At 35.5% G+C, this 18,698-nt stretch overlaps 1 protein-coding gene across 8 annotated transcripts in view; it reads left to right on the forward strand.

Annotated features, from left to right (window-relative positions):
- Positions 1-18,698, forward strand: part of Dhc64C (dynein heavy chain, cytoplasmic) — a 67,213-nt gene that overhangs the window by 1,028 nt on the left and 47,487 nt on the right. For 4 of the 8 annotated variants that reach the window (XR_015534690.1, XM_022060509.2, XM_022060511.2 and 1 more), the window contains exons 2-24: positions 683-782; positions 872-1,045; positions 1,467-1,722; positions 2,047-2,233; positions 3,166-3,386; positions 3,833-3,954; positions 4,978-5,266; positions 6,033-6,341; positions 6,424-6,559; positions 7,301-7,539; positions 7,855-7,989; positions 8,778-8,816; positions 11,728-11,799; positions 12,557-12,820; positions 13,202-13,345; positions 13,737-14,003; positions 14,162-14,283; positions 14,971-15,154; positions 15,418-15,531; positions 16,250-16,396; positions 16,573-16,795; positions 17,141-17,397; positions 18,033-18,242. Coding sequence is in view for 7 of the 8 variants with exons in the window: in XM_022060509.2 (XP_021916201.1) it covers positions 683-782; positions 872-1,045; positions 1,467-1,722; positions 2,047-2,233; positions 3,166-3,386; positions 3,833-3,954; positions 4,978-5,266; positions 6,033-6,341; positions 6,424-6,559; positions 7,301-7,539; positions 7,855-7,989; positions 8,778-8,816; positions 11,728-11,799; positions 12,557-12,820; positions 13,202-13,345; positions 13,737-14,003; positions 14,162-14,283; positions 14,971-15,154; positions 15,418-15,531; positions 16,250-16,396; positions 16,573-16,795; positions 17,141-17,397; positions 18,033-18,242 (4,211 nt within the window). In the remaining variant the exon portion in view is untranslated. The remainder of the gene's footprint in view (positions 1-682; positions 783-871; positions 1,046-1,466; positions 1,723-2,046; positions 2,234-3,165; positions 3,387-3,832; positions 3,955-4,977; positions 5,267-6,032; positions 6,342-6,423; positions 6,560-7,300; positions 7,540-7,854; positions 7,990-8,777; positions 8,817-11,727; positions 11,800-12,556; positions 12,821-13,201; positions 13,346-13,736; positions 14,004-14,161; positions 14,284-14,970; positions 15,155-15,417; positions 15,532-16,249; positions 16,397-16,572; positions 16,796-17,140; positions 17,398-18,032; positions 18,243-18,698) is intronic. The other 4 variants (XM_022060514.2, XM_022060512.2, XM_022060515.2 and 1 more) reach the window with 1 other exon arrangement.

An 18,698-nucleotide genomic window follows, 5' to 3' on the forward strand; every position in this document is an offset into this window, starting at 1 on the left:
TTATCTTGTGTTCAGACTTTTTTATATTTCTCCACATCTGTAATTGGTGATGGATAAGATCAGGTTAGGTTAATTTTATTTTATTTACTTTCATTAGGTTTGTGCACAAATTAAATACACTTTGTGAGAAATATGGCAGTAGATGTGGTGTATGCAAAGAGATTAGGTTTTTGATCATTGTTAAGAAGTAGAACACTCGTTTTGAGGATACAAGTATTTTTGTGTATTAATAAAGTTGAACTTCTGAGAAGAACTGTTTATGGCACAAGTGCTTTGCTATGAAATTCCAAGACTGAAAAAACTGCAGAAATTATGTATTATTTAAGAACACAATTCTATTCCATATGTGCATTTATAAAAGTAAGATAGGAAGACATGTATTCTGTACTTGATATCAGTGAGGTAAGTTTAGAAATATTTAATTTGAAGGAGTATTTGTAAATATTAGTTCAGATTAATATTATCCCCTGGAAAGGCATCCCTTCTCATCAAGCACTTTTACAGATTTTTTCCATTGTGTCTATGTCCCATTCTTCCATTTTCCTTCGAAGGTAGAAATTAATTTATGTACGTTTTTTAGACTTCATACAAATTCATTTCTTCTGAGAAATGGATTGAACATTGTTTCAAAGAAAGACATTTAAATAATTATAGTTTATTGTAACTCTGTTTTCTGTTGCAGATGAGGATGGTGACCAGTCTGGTGAGGGTGATGAAGAAAAAGATGCTATCACATACTGCATTTCAAATGAAGTTCATTTCACCAATCCAAAGATGGCCAGGTACAATTTCATTTAATTTCGAAAGATTTATTTAAGGGAAGATGGTATTACACACTTTGCATACAATTCTCTGTATAATATTTTTTCAGCATGATCTGTGTCAAGAGGGGAGCAATTATAGAAGCAGACAAGGCCATTCACTCTCAGCTACGACTTATTAACTTCAGTGAAGGTTCTCCATATGAGACACTTCATGCTTTCATCAGCAAAACCATGGCTCCATACTTCAAATCATATGTGAAGGAGTCAGGACGTGCAGACAGGTCAGTATATGTGTCATATGAAGTGAAATATATTGAAGTATTTGTTGAGGAATTAAGACTTACGATCAGAGTATTTGTGAAAACACTGGTAGAAATAATTAAATGTGATTTATGAAAGGTAAAAGTAAATTAGTAGGAATATCAAGAAACTTCTTAGCTAACTGTAACTCTGCATCCATTTTAAAATGTTGCAATCTGGCTGACTTTTCATTTTGTCCAAGATAAGTGAAAAATAAGTTCTGTTGAGTGAGAAAATATTTTGATTTTTTTACATATTCTTTCGTGTCATTTTTTTATTTCTCCAGAAATGTCAAATGGTAAATTTGTAACTGGTGTGATGTGAAGACCCGAATTAATGAGACATTAGTTTGAACATCTTGATGTAATATCTAGTAACTAGTAAGATATTACATTTTTGTAGAGATGGGGATAAAATGGCGCCTTCTGTGGAGAAAAAGATGGCTGAACTGGAGATGGGATTGTTGCACCTGCAGCAGAATATTGACATCCCTGAGATTTCTCTTCCTGTGCATCAGACTGTTGCGACTGTCATCAAGCGCTGTGCAGATGAAAGCCGCAAACCTAAACTTGCAGATTTTGGAGATAAAGTAGAGGACTCAACGTTCCTCAATCAGCTACAGAATGGTGTTAATCGCTGGATCAAGGAAATTCAGAAAGTATGAATGCTACCATTTCTATTTATTAATAAAGTTTAGTATGTATTACTTTGAAGAAATTGTAATCAAAATTTTAACAGCAACTTATTTCGGTTATATGGTACGTTCCGTCAATTAATCAGGCTGCTTGCCTGTGAACCATGAATTTAATTTAAGTTTGTCTTTTGAAATAGGTTCTGAAACTACTTTGAAACCATTAATGCATGCTTTAATATGTAAATTCACTGCAGTCTTTCCATATTATATTCATCTTTATGTTAATTATTACATTTCTTAAAAAAATATATGACACTTAGATGACCAGTTTTAATTTTCATTGCGCAGGTTACAAAACTAGATCGAGATCCTTCATCAGGCACTGCATTACAAGAGATTAGCTTCTGGCTCAATCTAGAGAGAGCTCTGCATCGTATTCAGGAGAAAAGAGAAAGCCTTGAAGTTGCACTAACTCTTGATATTCTCAAGCATGGGAAGAGGTTTCACGCGACAGTGAGTTTTGATACAGACACAGGTATGAATGCTGTTTGTTCTCATGTTTGATAAAGTACATTGGCATTTACATGCACATGTACTCACACATATGCACATGCAGTGATTGTTTTTCTAATATGCTGGTGATAAAAGCAATTGACATTGCAGTTTTGGGTATTATTTTGAAACAGTGCTTCTTCACCGTCATTTTTCAGGTATTCTCTTATCATTACTGTGTTCTCCCTCATCCTCATTATATTCTTTAAATGGGTCTTGGCATAACCTCTTTCCCTTCCCCGCACATCAACAAATCTGGTGCCTGTGCCTGAACTTATTTAACATAAGTTTTGTTGCAGTTTTTAATTTTGTTTGTAATGCACTAAATATTAAAACCATTTGAATTATATACAACAAATTTTAGTGTAAAGGTAAGTTTTGCCCTTTGATTTCTTAAGCACCACAGCACTGGTGCAAGACGGAGGAGATTGGTTAACTCAGAATGGATATTTTTCTAATTTTTATGATAGATTTGCTACTTTAACTTTTTGTGTAAGTATTCGAACCTTTTGAATATGTGTCGATATCTTGAAGCATCTTATTCAGTAACAATCCATATAATTGCACATGTTCTGACATGTTACTGCATATGAAAGTAGATCAAAGTGCAGTAGGCAGTACAAATTTGTGCATTTCATGTTCATTAGAAATAAATGGCAAGGGGGTGGGAGGGGCAGCAGATAAGGAAGTATGTACTGGCCACACTGTAAACATTTTTTCCCACGTGAAGTATTTTGTAGCATGCTGTCTCGGATCCTGTTTTAGAAATGCCTTTGCTTTACATTCTATATGTGTTTGTTTTACTTGTACCCACAAGGTAGTGATGTAGGTGAAATGTGTTGCTCGCCCCTTGCCACCATATGCAATTTGTGCTTGTCTGCTGTGTCATGAAGTTCATGTTGTTTACTCATTTAGGTCTGAAACAGGCCTTGGCCACTGTTAATGACTACAATCCCCTTATGAAGGACTTCCCAATTAATGACCTGCTATCAGCTACCGAATTAGATCGCATCCGTTCAGCTGTTCAACTGATTTTCTCTCATCTTAGAAAAATACGCAGCACAAAGTACCCAATTCAAAGGGCTCTTCGACTCGTTGAAGCTATATCACGGGATCTTGGCTCCCAGTTGTTGAAGGTTAGTGAGTGTTACAATCTTTTTTGAGTTGATGTATCTGAGGCATGTTATGTTTGAAGATGTGTTAAAAGAATAAATAGGAAAATTATAAATAAAGACAAAGTTATGCCAATATGAAGACCCAGAAATTGTTAATATGTTCTAGAAGAATGTTTTAATGGTATAGTATACTTCTCTGAATGTAGAAGTTTGTTTTCTGGGTGTTTTAGGCTCTATTTTATATTTTCTGTTTCTACTTTATTGTTTTTATTCCCCCTTACATGTATGTTGCCTTCCATTTAAGAGTTTCATTTGAGACAAAGTAATGTTTTCATGGTCTGAGATGATATTTTTTGTGTTATGTGTATTGACATACTGCTTTTGGGAATGTCTTTGTGGAAGTTTTGAATATGATTTTTTTTAAATATGCTTCAATGAAATGAATTGTGTACGAATTTGACTTGCAGGTACTTGGGACAAGACGTCTAATGCACATACCGTTTGATGAATTTGAAAAGGTGATGACACAATGTTTTGAAGTCTGCACAACATGGGATGATGAATATGATAAACTACAGGGTTTGCTAAGGTGAACATTCTATACTCTAAAGTGTCTATCAAGTTTGCTGAGGTAATGTTGCAAAAATATAAAATTATAGATAATATAAAAGAAAGGCCAATTAAGTTAATGTTGATTTATTGAATATCAAATTGATAACATTTAAATCATATAAAATATTTTTATTGTGTCAATTGGCAGTTTATTTTGTTATGAGGGTCAGATTAACTGGATGTGTGGCTTGGATGGAGGAAACAAGAAATATTATAAAGTTTGGTGGAATAATCTGTTGGAAAACAAATATGGCACATAATACAGTAAAACAAAAAAGTGGATTGAATGGAAATCCACCTTTATTAAAGAATGTGTCTGGTCCCAAGAGCAATAATGTGAAAATGTAATCTAAAATAAAGTCTGATAAACAGAAAATGTTTAATGCGGAACTGGTAAGGAGAAACAATAATGTAACTGAAAATAGGATGCTTAAATATTTATTGATTTATGTTTATAAATTCTGTTCTTTATGAGCTTCCTCAGATTTATGCAAAAGAACATTCTTTCCAAGAATCAAATCCTACTAATGATGTAATGTGTGTAGAAAATAATTTAAATGACAACTGGAAGAAATAAACAGGAAAAAGAAAGAATTTTTACCTTGACAGTGAAGTGGTGTTGGACAATGAACTAGTTGAGAATGGAGTTGGTGTCCAGTCAAACATTTCAGAGATTGTCTATGAAATGTTGGATATTAACTGTTTTCACACTGCTGAATCATTAGTCCTTAAATATGTGTATTATCTACTGTATGGTATTTCTTAAGCAGAAGTAAGTACTGCTTTAAATGGACACCTGTTGGAAATGGAAAAAAATGTCAAGGTCCCATAGAATCGCATTATAAGCAGATTTTGTTGCATTAATGTGGGAGAATTAAGTATTGGTAAAGTAGATTGGATTGAATATGTGCTGAATAAGATTCAATAACAGGCCATTGTTTTAGTGATATTGAATCTGTTGGTTCTTGTACAAGGAGGTCCTTGGCTCTTTTATATGTAGGGACATTGTGAAAAAGAAGCGTGATGAGCATTTGAAGATGGTATGGCGTGTTTCTCCTGCACACAAACGTCTTCAAACTCGAATGGAACATATGCGCCGCTTCCGCCGTCAGCATGAGCAGCTGCGCACAGTAATTGTGCGTGTCCTTCGCCCTACAGTACTGTCTGTAATTTCATCTCGCCCAATAGACCAACAATCACAGCATCCAAGTACTCCTGATCAGCAAGAATCAGGAGATATGAAACCAGAAGTTCTTGGTTTGGAGGCAGCTGATGCTAATGCAATTGAGGTAAGATTTAGTTAAAATGAATGTGGCACATTTCTTGGTGTTCAGAACTTTTATCATTTATACAGTGCGTAGTCTTTGGCAGGGAGTTTAAAGCAAAGGCAGACTGATCAAAAGATTGTGGGTTTGAATTTCACCTTGACGTTAATTGAAAAACGCTACACACAGTGCAGTATTTGATTCAGTCTATTATAAACTTCAGAAACTAACACTGTGGTACACTGCCAGTAATACCATTGTTTACTGTTGGCCATGATCCTGAGCTAGTTTCATCCATCTTCCATCCTCACAGCTTATTTCCTTAAGATCCATCTTAAAGTTATATCCCCCCACCATCTTCTCTGTCTTCCGAATGAACGTATCCCAAGAGGGTTCCCCACCAAAGTTCTGTATACATTTGTTGCTTTCCCATGCTGGGCACATTCCCCAGCCTATGACTTAATGAATACTAATTTTGGAGGGAAATGTCTATGAACACAATTTACAGATTCTTTGAGGCTCAATGGTAAAGTGTAATCTTTTGTGAGCTATGTAGTGATCTTCATGACTGGAACAATTGTCTTCCATCTGTAGGGTCCCTGCATTTTTTTGCAGTACATACATAACGAAGAGGTAAAATAATGTTTACTGGAGCAAGTTTTATTTTTTAATCTTCTTTTCTGATCTTTTTTTAACCTTACCTATTTTATCAGTGATATAATTTATTTTTATGTGAGAAACATAATTACCAAGTAAACCATTCATCGAGTTGCATCCCTTTTCTTAACAGGAAGTTAACCTTGCATATGAAAATGTTAAGGAAGTGGACTGTCTGGACATTACTCGTGAGGGTCTGGAGGCATGGGATGCGGCAGTTCGACGTTATGAGGAACGAATTGATCGAGTGGAGACACGCATCACAGCACACCTGCGTGACCAGCTTGGAACAGCCAAGAATGCGAACGAAATGTTTCGTATATTTTCAAGGTTCAATGCTTTATTTGTTAGACCTCATATCCGTGGTGCCATCCGTGAATACCAGACTCAGCTCATTCAAAGAGTAAAAGACGATATTGAAGCTTTGCATGAAAAATTCAAGGTTGGTATTTTGATGACAGTATCTGTCTTGTTTCAATAACTTTGTGATCTGTGGTTTTACATACTTGTCCTTTACCCGCCAGGTTCAGTATCCCCAGAGCAAGTCATACAAAATGAGTATTGTGAGAGATTTACCTCCAGTCTCAGGTTCCATTGTGTGGGCTAAGCAAATTGATCGGCAGCTCACAGCATATTTACGAAGAGTGGAAGATGTATTAGGTAAACATTTTTCGTTTTGTATTTTTATCTTATGTAGTGAAAACTGTTCTTGGAAGATAGAAGAAAGGTATCAGTGTGGAGCAAATGATGATGAAGGAAGAGAGAGGGGAAAGATGTAATAGTGTGGGGCAAGTAATGGTTAAGGAAGCCAGAAAAATATTCATGTTGTGGGTGATGAAGATGCAGGGTTTTTAAAATAAACGATAGTTGAGGAAGGCAGAGTACCTTCTAATTTTAGTTGTTCCATTTTGGCATTGTCCCAGATGAAATATCTCTTAATTTTTATTCTTATTGTTTATGAAGGTAGCTAAAAATAAGTTGTCCTACCTTTGAAATTTTACTTTTGTCGGTTATATATTGTTTGTATTAATAAATGTTGAAATTCAGATCCTCTAATTTTTTCTCCATCTTCACATGGGTCACAAAATTAATTTACATTTTTATACATGTACAGTAGACAAATCGAAAGAAAGGCACATAGAATGTTTAGAAATATGCTCATTTATAAAATTAAACTAGCGACAGTTAAAGATAAATCACAATCATGTGCACACACATGCACATTTTTTGTGTCTGATTACTATAAATTTTGGTAAATTGTATGTTTTTTTGATACATCTTCATGTTAAACTTTGAATATGCAGTGTCAGTGGTGGAATTTAATCTTTGTAACTAAAGAAAGAACTCCCCACTAACCCATCTGTTTTAGTTTTACACTTGGGTATTTTTAATTTCTCTTAGGAAAAGGCTGGGAGAACCACATTGAGGGACAGAAGCTAAAGGCAGATGGAGATAGTTTTCGACTGAAACTAAACACTCAAGAAATATTTGATGATTGGGCTCGTAAAGTTCAGCAGCGCAATCTTGGCGTGACTGGACGTATTTTTGCCATTGAAAGTCAGCGTTCACGAACTGGGCGTGGTAATGTCCTGAAGTTGAAAGTGAACTTCCTTCCAGAAATAATCACTCTTTCAAAGGAGGTTGGTATCCTTGAATTTACGTGTTCTGATTAAATTACATGATTTTAATGTAGCATCAGTGGGCGGTCTCTGGTATTTTCCGGTAAGAAGATGGAGATGAGTGGGGTTGTACTCCAAAAAATATTTAATGATGGAAGTTTTGAGTTATGTGTAAATTGTATAAATAGAATTTTGAGTTTTCAAAATTGGACATGGACAGTGAAAAATCTGGTATGCAGCATGTTTTTTCCTCACACAATGATTTGTTTTCCAGACGATTGCACAGATCATAGTATAAAGCACATGACTCATTGTAATTGCCTGTTTTGTTTGCAGGTGCGAAACCTGAAGAATCTTGGTTTCCGTGTACCACTTGCAATAGTGAACAAAGCACATCAGGCAAACCAACTGTACCCATTTGCCATCTCTCTGATAGAAAGTGTTAGGACTTATGAAAGAACTCTTGAAAAGGTAATTTTCAGTTTCTTACATGATAGATTTTTTGTTTAGGTGCGCTAGATTTGAATAGTTGTATTACATTGTTTTTTATATATGGTTGAAAACACTTTGTTAATAAAATCATGTGTGTTGATGACATTTTGTACTTAAGCCCTACTTAGGTATTGAATTTGCAGACAACAAACATTGTTTTAAATGAAATTGGAAAGAGCGTCTAGTGATGTGTATTGTCTACATAAATTGTATATTTTATACATCTATAGGTTTCACTGTTTAGTTTCAGTTGTAAAATAATGGATGTGATCTTTGTGATTCTGGTTCTCATAGAATGTTATAAATGTTTTACATCACTTGTGTGTTGATCTATGCACTCAGTGCATAAAGTTAACGCATAATTGGCAAGGAGTTGTTTAGAAGAGAACATCGCATCTAAAAAACGTGTAGATGGAAAAATAATTATTATATTTATAGGACTTGTTACTGTTGCCAACCCAGGTCAAACAGATCATAATTAGTTACAACAGCTCAAAATAATTTTTATCTGTTATTCATAATGTGGTTCATGTACTACTTAGCTTGTATTTAGTCCATAAGCCTTTCTCTTCCCACCATAGTTAATAACAGTTAGTTAAAGATTACTGATTGTTTGCAGTGTTGTTATAGCCTACGCAGTGTGGTTAATATTAATCAATTAAATGCAGTATATCAATAATCCTGTGAATGTTTTCTCCAGTTTGTGATTGTCTTGGGGATAAATTAATGTGTTTCTATGTTCTTTTTGGTTTCCCTGCAACAACTAGCTAACAAACCGGAGTTCCCCAAATAGTCCATCATTCAAGGTAGAAACTGCAAGTGGATTGTGGACTGCCATTGTGTTTGAAATTTATGTATACTAACCCTCTCTGCTTACAAGTATACACACAGGGAATTCATGTATAAGCAAGCTTCAGGTTACCCTTGTGTTGTGGTTTTTTAGGTTATTATTCTGTGTATTCTTATAAGTGGTTGTCAGCCTTTTGGAGGAAACTGTTCCCTCCATCATCAGGAAATGTTGGTAGCCATTTACAAGATTACACTATGCCATGACCCAGAAGACCATTGATCCAAATTTCCACCACATGAAATCCTTGAATCTCATTCAAAATGCCTTCTTGCAAAAACCTTGGAATTCATGACTATCTATAATTTTTGTTTTCTTTAATCCGTGATATGTTATCATTCTTTTACTCTGTGGTTAGAAACTAACAAAATCCAGTATTGATCAGGTTGGTGGAATGAAAATTATTTAATCAGTTACATGTCATTCATGTACTTTGCTTAAAGCAAGGTATTATTAAACAATTAGCTTAGAAGTGAGTGATTGACTGTGTATGTATTTGGCTTTGTAGTGGGCGTGTGGTTTTATAATTTGGTCTCTTAGTATGGATCAGAATTACCACTTTCCATTTTCTAAAAATTAATGACATTTTATTTTGTAATGGTACAGAAGTTAACATGGATTACATGAGTTACAGTCTAATATTGTCATATTGAAATGCTGCTTTGTGATTCATTAAGATTGCTTTGTCAACTATAGGATATGTAGTATCAAGTTGGAAAGGTTAGGTTGATGGAATGCAAAGGATATAGAAGTAAGTGGTACTCTCGTGTTGTGCCTGGAGAGACTTGGGAAAGCACATGCAAACGTGTTTATTTGCTTTGTAAGTATGTTCTAATTATATTAAAATTGAGGACTTTATAGTTTCTCACTCTAAACATCTGCAGTTTAAAGCTAACATGTGATAAAATAATTTGTTAGAAATTTATTTTTGGTAGGTGATGGAAATAAATATGCATACCAAATGACACTATTTAAGAAGAAATTATGTAATTGTTTGTAATCTAAACACTTTCTTGAGGCATGTCTGCCATAGTCTTCTATTGTGTACGCGTGGTACAACCTGGACTTACATATAAATATAACATTCATCTCATGTCTTGCATTCTGCATATTATGATTTGTTCTTTAGTCAGTAAATGATAGTGAATGCCGAATATGTATTCCACCAGCCTCTGTCATGTGGGTTGAATGCTGTTTCTCCAAGGTTTTCTCATTTGTTATTACATTTTTACCTGCCCATATCTGTTTGTATAAAATATTGCCTGTGTTGTAGCTGTAAGTTTTTCGAAATAGAATGGCGTTCATGAGTGTAGCCAAGAAAGTTATGATATCTTCTTTCAATATTATAAATGTTAGTCATGGCAGAAGCAGTTGTAATATGTACCCCCAGCTATGACTAGAACAAATTGTTGATTGTTAGTAAATTTATTTATGATCATACTCTTGTTTTAAAAAGTAGTGTTATTTGTGCGTAACTTGTCACATTCTGTACGAGATTGTCACCGTTGTATTCTGTGTAATTATTGACTACACTCCTTTCATTTGGCTGATTTAATTGCTTTTCTGCCTATTATATAAGGGCTGATACATTTATTTTGTTGTTGTTTTAATGCAACACTGCATAAATTGAAAGTCATGTTAGTTACAGGTTTGAATTATCACTAGATTAATGTAGAGCTTTTCCCTCCCCCCTCCAAACTGTACTACTTAACAGGCATTGAAATGTAACAATAACAGCAGTTTCCTTGTAGAATTTAACTATAATTTTGTTCATAATGTAAACTAGTGTTTACATGACAGTATTACAGTAGTGTATGTTAACCAGGGAAACTGAGGTAAAGCATTGATTTTAGTAAATTATTGAGAATGTTGTAAGTAGGGAGTTAGATTTATAATTAGGTGTTCTTTTTTCCCCAGTATCAGCCCTTTGAATAAAATTTGCTTGTTACTGGTACATTATAATGCATGCACATATGGAAGCAGAGTGGCTGCTGCTTATGGTTATTGTATTTGATGGCTACTAGTAAGTGTAATGGAGATGGTATGGAAAATATCTTACTTTTTAACTACTTTGTACCGAAAAGTTGGTCAATGTTTATGTTATATTTGATTGAAGATTTCTGGGTTGTTGCGCTGTGTAGTCTGGTCGATGTAACCAAGGTCATACTGCCTCCGTCATCAGGGCGATGACGGAGGCAGTATGACCTCTGAAACATTGGTTGACATCGACCAGACTACACAGCGCAACAACCCAGAAGACAGAAATCTTCATACTCACCGCTGTGAAAACCTCAAATATTACTTGTATATGATTGATGTGTGGTGGCTTGGTATGGGATTGTGGATACGAAATGTGGTCATATACTATTTATTGTGAGTACTTGTTAATCTGAAAATGAAAGTTATGTCATGATTGTTCTGTACTGTCATTAATGACATCTGAAGTTGGTAATATACCAGTATTGGTTCATGTCGTGTGTCATCTCCATTTATGAGTAGTGTGTCCATATTAGTGGAACACTTTGCTGTGAAAGACAGAATATAGTTAGTTGTAACTCTGCTCTGTATGTAGTAATATTTTCTTGCTGTTCCTGTTTGCACATATATGTACAGCTTTCTCCCTTTCATGTTTTAATTTTATTCTTATTTTATTTATCTACTCTTATCCAGCTTCAATAGGTGAAGAAGGCATGTAGGTTTGGTGTGCATGGAGTCATATTATGAGAAATGAACTTTTACTTGTTCTGTAAAAGAAAACTGTTGAAAATTGACACATTCTGTGCACAAGATATATGTATGACAAGTAAATGTTCATGATTTATTATGTGAAAGAGCACTGTTATTTGTTGATTTGGTATTTTATTTTACAGATTGAAGATAAGGCCAGTATCATTCCTCTAGTTGCTGGAATGCGCAGGGAGGTTCAGATGCTAGTTGCTGAGGTAAGCAGTTAATTTCAGTTTTGAAATGGCTACCTTTAATGTACTTCATTTTTATTGGCACATAAGGAAGTGGTGCCTTTCATATAAGTAAAGATTTAATTGAGAAAACATTCCTGAAGATGACTGTCTTATGGGTTGTTGTGCCATATAGTCAGGTAAAAGTTTACTGACATTTCAGAGGTGCTTGATACCCCCATCATTGGGGAAATTAATGAATAATGAATTTGAAAGGATGTGTAAGGAAGCAGTTACGGCCTAATTTAAAGTACTGTCCTAGCATTTGCTTTAAGGGAGTGAAGAAAACCACAAAAAATCTGTCATAAGAGCTGGTCTCTGGCAGAGAATTAAACATGGGTCATCCTGAATATGAAGCAGAATTGCTAACCACTGGGCCATAACAATTAGTCAAATGTGGTTGGAGGGGTCATGTAATACTTCCTAATACAAACCAGTCATTACTTAAGGAGATTTATGCGATAAAGTGTGTGGACATCAGGACAGTAGGACTGGTGGCCATTAACATGGAGGAAACAAATCCCTTGGTTTTACACTTATACATCATTGGAATGCAAGCTGCAAGTTGAGGCAAATATAATTTCAGTTTGCATTAGTTTAGTATGATCTCTAGTTTAAAGAATTTCTCAAAAATTGCTGCTCATAAAAATAAATGACGTATATCACAGAATATAGGTTTTATTAAAGCGTATAGTGTTAATGTGAAGCAGTTTTTAATAATGTAGTGAATTTTTACTTACAGGGCATTGCTCTGGTGTGGGAGAGCTACAAATTGGATCCGTATGTTCAGCGATTGGCAGAAGTAGTCTTCAGCTTCCAGGAGAAGGTTGAGGATCTGTTGGTTGTGGAGGAACAGCTGGATGTAGACGTCCGTTCATTGGAGACATGCCCATACTCAGCCAATACCTTTGCGGACATTCTTGGAAAAATTCAGCATGCAGTTGATGATTTGAGTCTTCGACAGTATTCAAACCTTCACATTTGGGTTACGCGTCTTGATGAGGAGGTAAGTGTTCCTTAAAAGTCTGAAATACTGTTTAATCACATGTGTATATTGTATTTGTAAAACTGGAATATGATTTTCATTCTCATTTTGTTTACTTTAAAATATCATTTGTGAAGTAAAAGTAATTAAATAGTCAGTTTTATTTTGTAATATGCCTAACTTTCATCATGTGGTTTATGTGTCATGCTTTTTAAAGCATAATTATACCATTTGGTTTTTTGAGATATCATATTAGCTCTGAAAGCTTTGAAACATACTCTCTTTAGGCTGCAGTGTGGCCCTTGAAGTATATTTTGATTGATAGTTGGAATTACAAAATTTTGAGAGTGTGTGCATGTGTGTGCATATATATTTATTTATGAGATATGTTGTTTTTGGTAGGTTGAGAGAAAGTTGGCTGCCCGTCTTCAGTCTGGTATGCAGGCATGGACAAATGCTCTGAATGGCACCAAGAAAGAAATTGACCTGAGCATGGATACAGATGCTCCTGCCCAGCCTACTCATAAGCCTGGTGGTGACCCACAAGTAAGAAACCTAAGTCCCAAGTGTGTGTGGGAGAAAATTAAAGCATTTGTAGTTAGATTTGCTGATGTTAATTTTATTTCTTTATAAATTTCTGTTGTGTCCTAAAATTTCCTGGAAAGTGTGCTTCTTATGCACTATACGCCCTGAATGATAAATTGAAGCCCAAATGTGTTGTTACAAAACTGATAAATTAGCTGTGTAACTTGTTATAAACAGTAAGAAATGACAGCACAGCTGTGTATTTACAAAGTTCAGTGTTGAAGGCCTTTAGAGGTCAGTGTACTGACAAAGAAAAATGGAATGTCACTGAGTTATTTGTATTAAACTGCAAATCTTGCACAGAAAAATTGTTTTGCTGGAATTTAATGTTTGTTTCAATATGTGTTTCTAGATCCAGATAGTGGTTCATGAGGTACGGATCACAAATCAGATAATGTACCTTTTCCCCAGCATTGAAGAAGCCAGATTCCAAATCATGCAACAGTTGTTTGCTTGGCAAGCTATTGTAACATCTCAGACTCGTCTTCAGAGCTCTCGTTATCAAGTGGGGCTGGATCGTCCAACATCACAGACGTATCGCAATCTTCTCACCAAGTTGCCTCAGGGCAGTGTAATTTTAGAGGCAGCATATGAAGCTATTGAAAACAAGATTAAACAGGTAATTTTCATGTTTTACATGTTTGCATTGATATCTGTTTGTTGCAGATTTGATGCTCAATTAAAATCTGAGTAAACATGAGACTACGTGTTGATGGTGGGTTTCATCTCTGTAAGAATTAATGTAGAATGGAATGAGTGTTGTTTTCATTTTTTCAGGTTCATACCTATGTGGGTGAGTGGTTACAGTACCAATCGCTTTGGGATCTGCAGCCAGAAAATCTGTATGGAAAGCTTGGTGAGGATATTAACCTCTGGATGAAGTGTCTTAATGACATCAAGTAAGTAATACACTTATTTTAAAATAAAAATTATTACACTTCCAACTTACAGACTGATTCAGACCATCATCTGTTTGATTCATAAGTTTCTTATGATTGCTAGAACCTAGGTACTGAGATTTAGCCAGTTTTTTTATAGTTACAATAAATTAAATCAAATTTCGTCCATGCACAAGGTCTGTACAGTCAGTATCTATCACACATTCTAGATTGATGAAAATTGCATGTACATGTTCAGTACTTCAGCACTAAAGATGGGTGCAGCATGTTCCCTTGATACATTGATATGCAAATGAAAACTACATGGTTCAAGAACTCAAATGGCTGCTATATTATCACAGTCTTGTGAACATGTTTACATTTTCACTTTAATTTCTGTTTAAATCTGTGCACATGTTTTGAACTTTACAAAAGGAAAATTACTTTCATCACAGGCTTGTTATTGGTAATACTTGAACATTAATTTCGCATAGAGTTTTATACGGGCTATTCATGTTTGTTTTAAGGCCACCTACCCTTTGGATCCAGCCAATATTCAGAGTGAGACCTTTGGCATGGATATCGAGCATTTTTCTTCTAGACCATCATGTCTCTTCAGAAGCATTGATATTATGTAACTTAATAATTAGCATGAAATGTTTATTCTGTAATAAAAGTACATAGTCTAATGTAAGTTTAACATTACAGGAAATCTCGTACAACATTTGATACGTCAGACACTCGTCGTGAATTTGGTCCAGTTGTGATCGATTATGCAAAAGTCCAAAGTAAAGTGTCTTTGAAGTATGATTCCTGGCATAAGGAGACTCTTGGAAAGTTTGGCTCTCTGCTTGGAAATGACATGTCTCAGTTCCACACTCAGGTTTCAAAGGTAGGGTGGTTATTGGTTGTAGACTAAACATGTTTAGGCATGTGGCTTTACTTAGCAAGAAATGGAATTCAGTCATGTGTGAGAATAAGTCAGTTGTAGATCAGTTGGAAGATAAGATAAAGATGTTTAACAGCAAGAATATTTCTAATAAAAAATTCTGAGCCATAGGCTTGATGGGTAAATTTATTTAAATTCATGCGATAATTAAAATAATCTGTAAGACGGTTAAAATATATTGATACTGAGAAATATTTTCATCACAGTCTCGGAGTGAATTGGAGCAGCAGTCAATTGAAGCAGCTAGCACGTCAGATGCAGTTACTTTCATAACATATGTTCAGTCACTCAAGAGAAAAATGAAGTCGTGGGAAAAACAGGTGAGTGTGCCAAATGGTAATTGAATGCGTGTTATGTGTCTGTGTATTTAATTTGAAGTAAATTAATTTTATATGATGGGGCTGTGCCGGTACTCATGCTGGCCACTCATCCATTTCTCAGTACGGATGCTTGGTTTACACCCAGGTCAGTCCATGTAGGAGTTTTGGTTGACAAATGACACGGGGACAGGTTTATCTCTGAATCCATCAGTTTTCCTGTCAATTTTGTTTTACCTATGTTTCATATTCACCCACACATCTTCTGGGAAGTGGACGGTGGGCTTATTAATGGCTGCAGTTCCAAAGATATAATCTTACCCCATCATAACAAATGTTTTGATGTTAGAATGTACATGTGCCCTATTCACAGCAAAGGTTACTTGTTGCAGAATTTGTCATGCTGTCTTCTTACATGATGTTACTTGCATTAGTGTGGATATCAGGTCCAGCCACTGTACCAGATTTGTACAAAAGAGGTGTAATTTTGTTACAGAATTATTTGCTTTTGTAATGGAAGTATTTGAGAGCACTTTTTTAATAACTTCCCTGGTGATGAAATGCAGGTGTCAACTTGAAAATGAAAATTTCTTGAATCATTCACAAGCAGTATGTTCCTGCAGTAAAAATGGATTTGTTTTAAGTGCAGAATATTTTAAGTTTTCTTGCATGCAGTCTGGTAATGAAGACACTTATTTACACTGTGGTGCAATGATTTAAGGTGGAGGTGTACAGAGAAGGTCAGCGCATACTGGAAAGACAGAGGTTCCAGTTCCCAAACAGTTGGCTTCATGTTGATAATATTGAGGGTGAATGGGGAGCTTTCAATGAGATTATTAAGCGCAAGGATTCATCTATTCAGACTCAGGTATGGAGACATAAAATATAAGTAACAAACAATCTTAATTTTAAAATGATAGAAGAAAATTCTGAAGTGTTTCCTTCATTTGTTGAAATGGTTATACTGCAAAATATCTCTGAACATTTTCGTAATTTGTGTGTTTTATCCATTTATGTCAAATTACTTGATTTTCTGTTATATAGGTTGCAAGCTTGCAGATGAAAATTGTGGCTGAGGATAAAGCAGTGGAAACACGTACAAATGATTTCCTCAATGACTGGGAAAGGAGCAAGCCTGTTGAGGGCCATCTACGACCGGATGAGGCTTTACAACACCTGCAAATGTATGAGAGCAAGTTTGCTCGGCTGAAGGAGGAGCGAGATAATGTAGCAAAAGCTAAGGAGGCCCTGGAACTACAGGAACCTGGTAAAATTTATGTACACATTTACATGGCTGCAACTTTCTGTTACAAGTTATACAGTATGTAATAAACAACAGAGAATTATTCTCACCAAACTGCTGTGAATACAGTGCCTTCTCATTTATTTGTTCTTAGATTTTAAATATGTTTTTCTCTGTCTTTCTGAATTTGATGTACATTTTTTCATGAGTATTATCATTCATATGTGAGAATTGAGTATATGAATAATATCAAGAAATGGGAGTATATGAATTATGCGATGAAATGTCATAAGTGCATATCACGTATTCAGTTTGCATACTACAGAGTGTATTTATTGATGTTGGAATTATCTTTTCTGAATGTTATAGGTGGTGTAAGCACTAGTGAAGACAGGATGCAGGTTGTTTTTGAGGAATTGCAGGATCTGCGAGGCGTGTGGTCTGAATTGTCTCGTATCTGGGCGCAAATTGATGAGATACGTGAGAAACCGTGGTTGTCTGTCCAACCTCGGAAGCTGCGTCAACAGCTGGATACACTCATGGCCCAGTTAAAAGAACTGCCAGCAAGATTACGTCAGTATTCATCTTATGAATATGTTAAGAAACTTCTCCAAGGATACACCAAGGTAAGAAAGGCACAAAAAATAGCTGTTGAAATTGCATTTAATGGAAGTTATGAATTTAGGATTGTGCTTTGAAAAGATGTGTAGAGTGCCTGTGACAGGTCATGGCATGCATTCAGAAACAGTATTCAATTTTCTTGGGTGGAGTCATGCAGATGGACTTTGTTGAATGATTCAGTGAGAGGTGAAGTAGGTCAGTTTGCTGCTTGACTTTGTGTAGAGCAAATCATCTGGTAATACTACATTGATTGTATTTTTTTTCCCTACTGCCTGCACACTGAGAGGTAATCTTACCACACTACTGCTTCTCCTTGCCCTCTCTCTTGTGCTGACATGACTCATGGCAAGGAGTCTAAAAGGGGTGTGATACCAAACCATTGCTTTTTTAGTGGATCTTAAATCATTGCATTGTGCTTTAGGTCTATTTCAGAATGGAGTGAGAAATTTCATTCTCTTCAATTTTGCCATTCTTGTGCTATCATGCACGTCCTGAAATGTTTTGTTCCACATATGAAAAACATCTTCACACTGTATTATATAACAGTTTAACATTTGGTCTGTAATATAGAATTTGTTTGTGTTAGGTGAATAATAACAGTTTAACATTTGGTCTGTAATATAGAATTTGTTTGTGTTAGGTGAATATGATGATTGTGGAGCTTAAATCTGATGCTCTCAAAGAACGACATTGGAAGTTACTGATGAAACAGCTGCGTGTGAACTGGGTGTTGTCAGATCTGACCCTGGGACAAGTGTGGGATGTAAACCTGCAAAAGAATGAAGCTGTAGTCAAAGATATCATTCTTGTTGCACAGGGAGAAATGGCCTTGGAAGAATTCTTGAAGCAGGTATACATGACATTTTTGTTAAGTCTTGTGAAAGCCAATATATTTATGGAAAGACAAAGATCTGGAGTACAGGTCGCCTAGGTACTCCAAGGGCTGAGGTTGGTTACGGCAACGAGGCAACTCAACGCAGGCCAACCATGGACATGCACAGCCAACAAGCCCAAGACTCACAAGAAAATCAATCAAGAAAAACAAGAGTGGCTTGGACAAGAGAAGAAATGAAGGAAGTAGTGTGGTGTCACATGTATTGTAAAACATTTTATAATACATGTGGCACTTGCTGAAAACAATATGGATCCCGGAAATAGCTGCTGCCCTATGTACCTTAGGGACAAGGTCTGTCTCGGGTACATGGGAGTACATACCCCATAAAGTGGTGAATACGTGGGATATATTAATAATAGACTGACCTGATTATTTCACACTTACGTATATGTATTTGAAACTTTTATTATA

This window comes from Zootermopsis nevadensis, unplaced genomic scaffold (assembly GCF_977971745.1).
Source record: "Zootermopsis nevadensis isolate Lab colony 2312 unplaced genomic scaffold, Znev_1.0 Znev_ptg000011l, whole genome shotgun sequence".
Taxonomy (NCBI): domain Eukaryota; kingdom Metazoa; phylum Arthropoda; class Insecta; order Blattodea; family Termopsidae; genus Zootermopsis; species Zootermopsis nevadensis.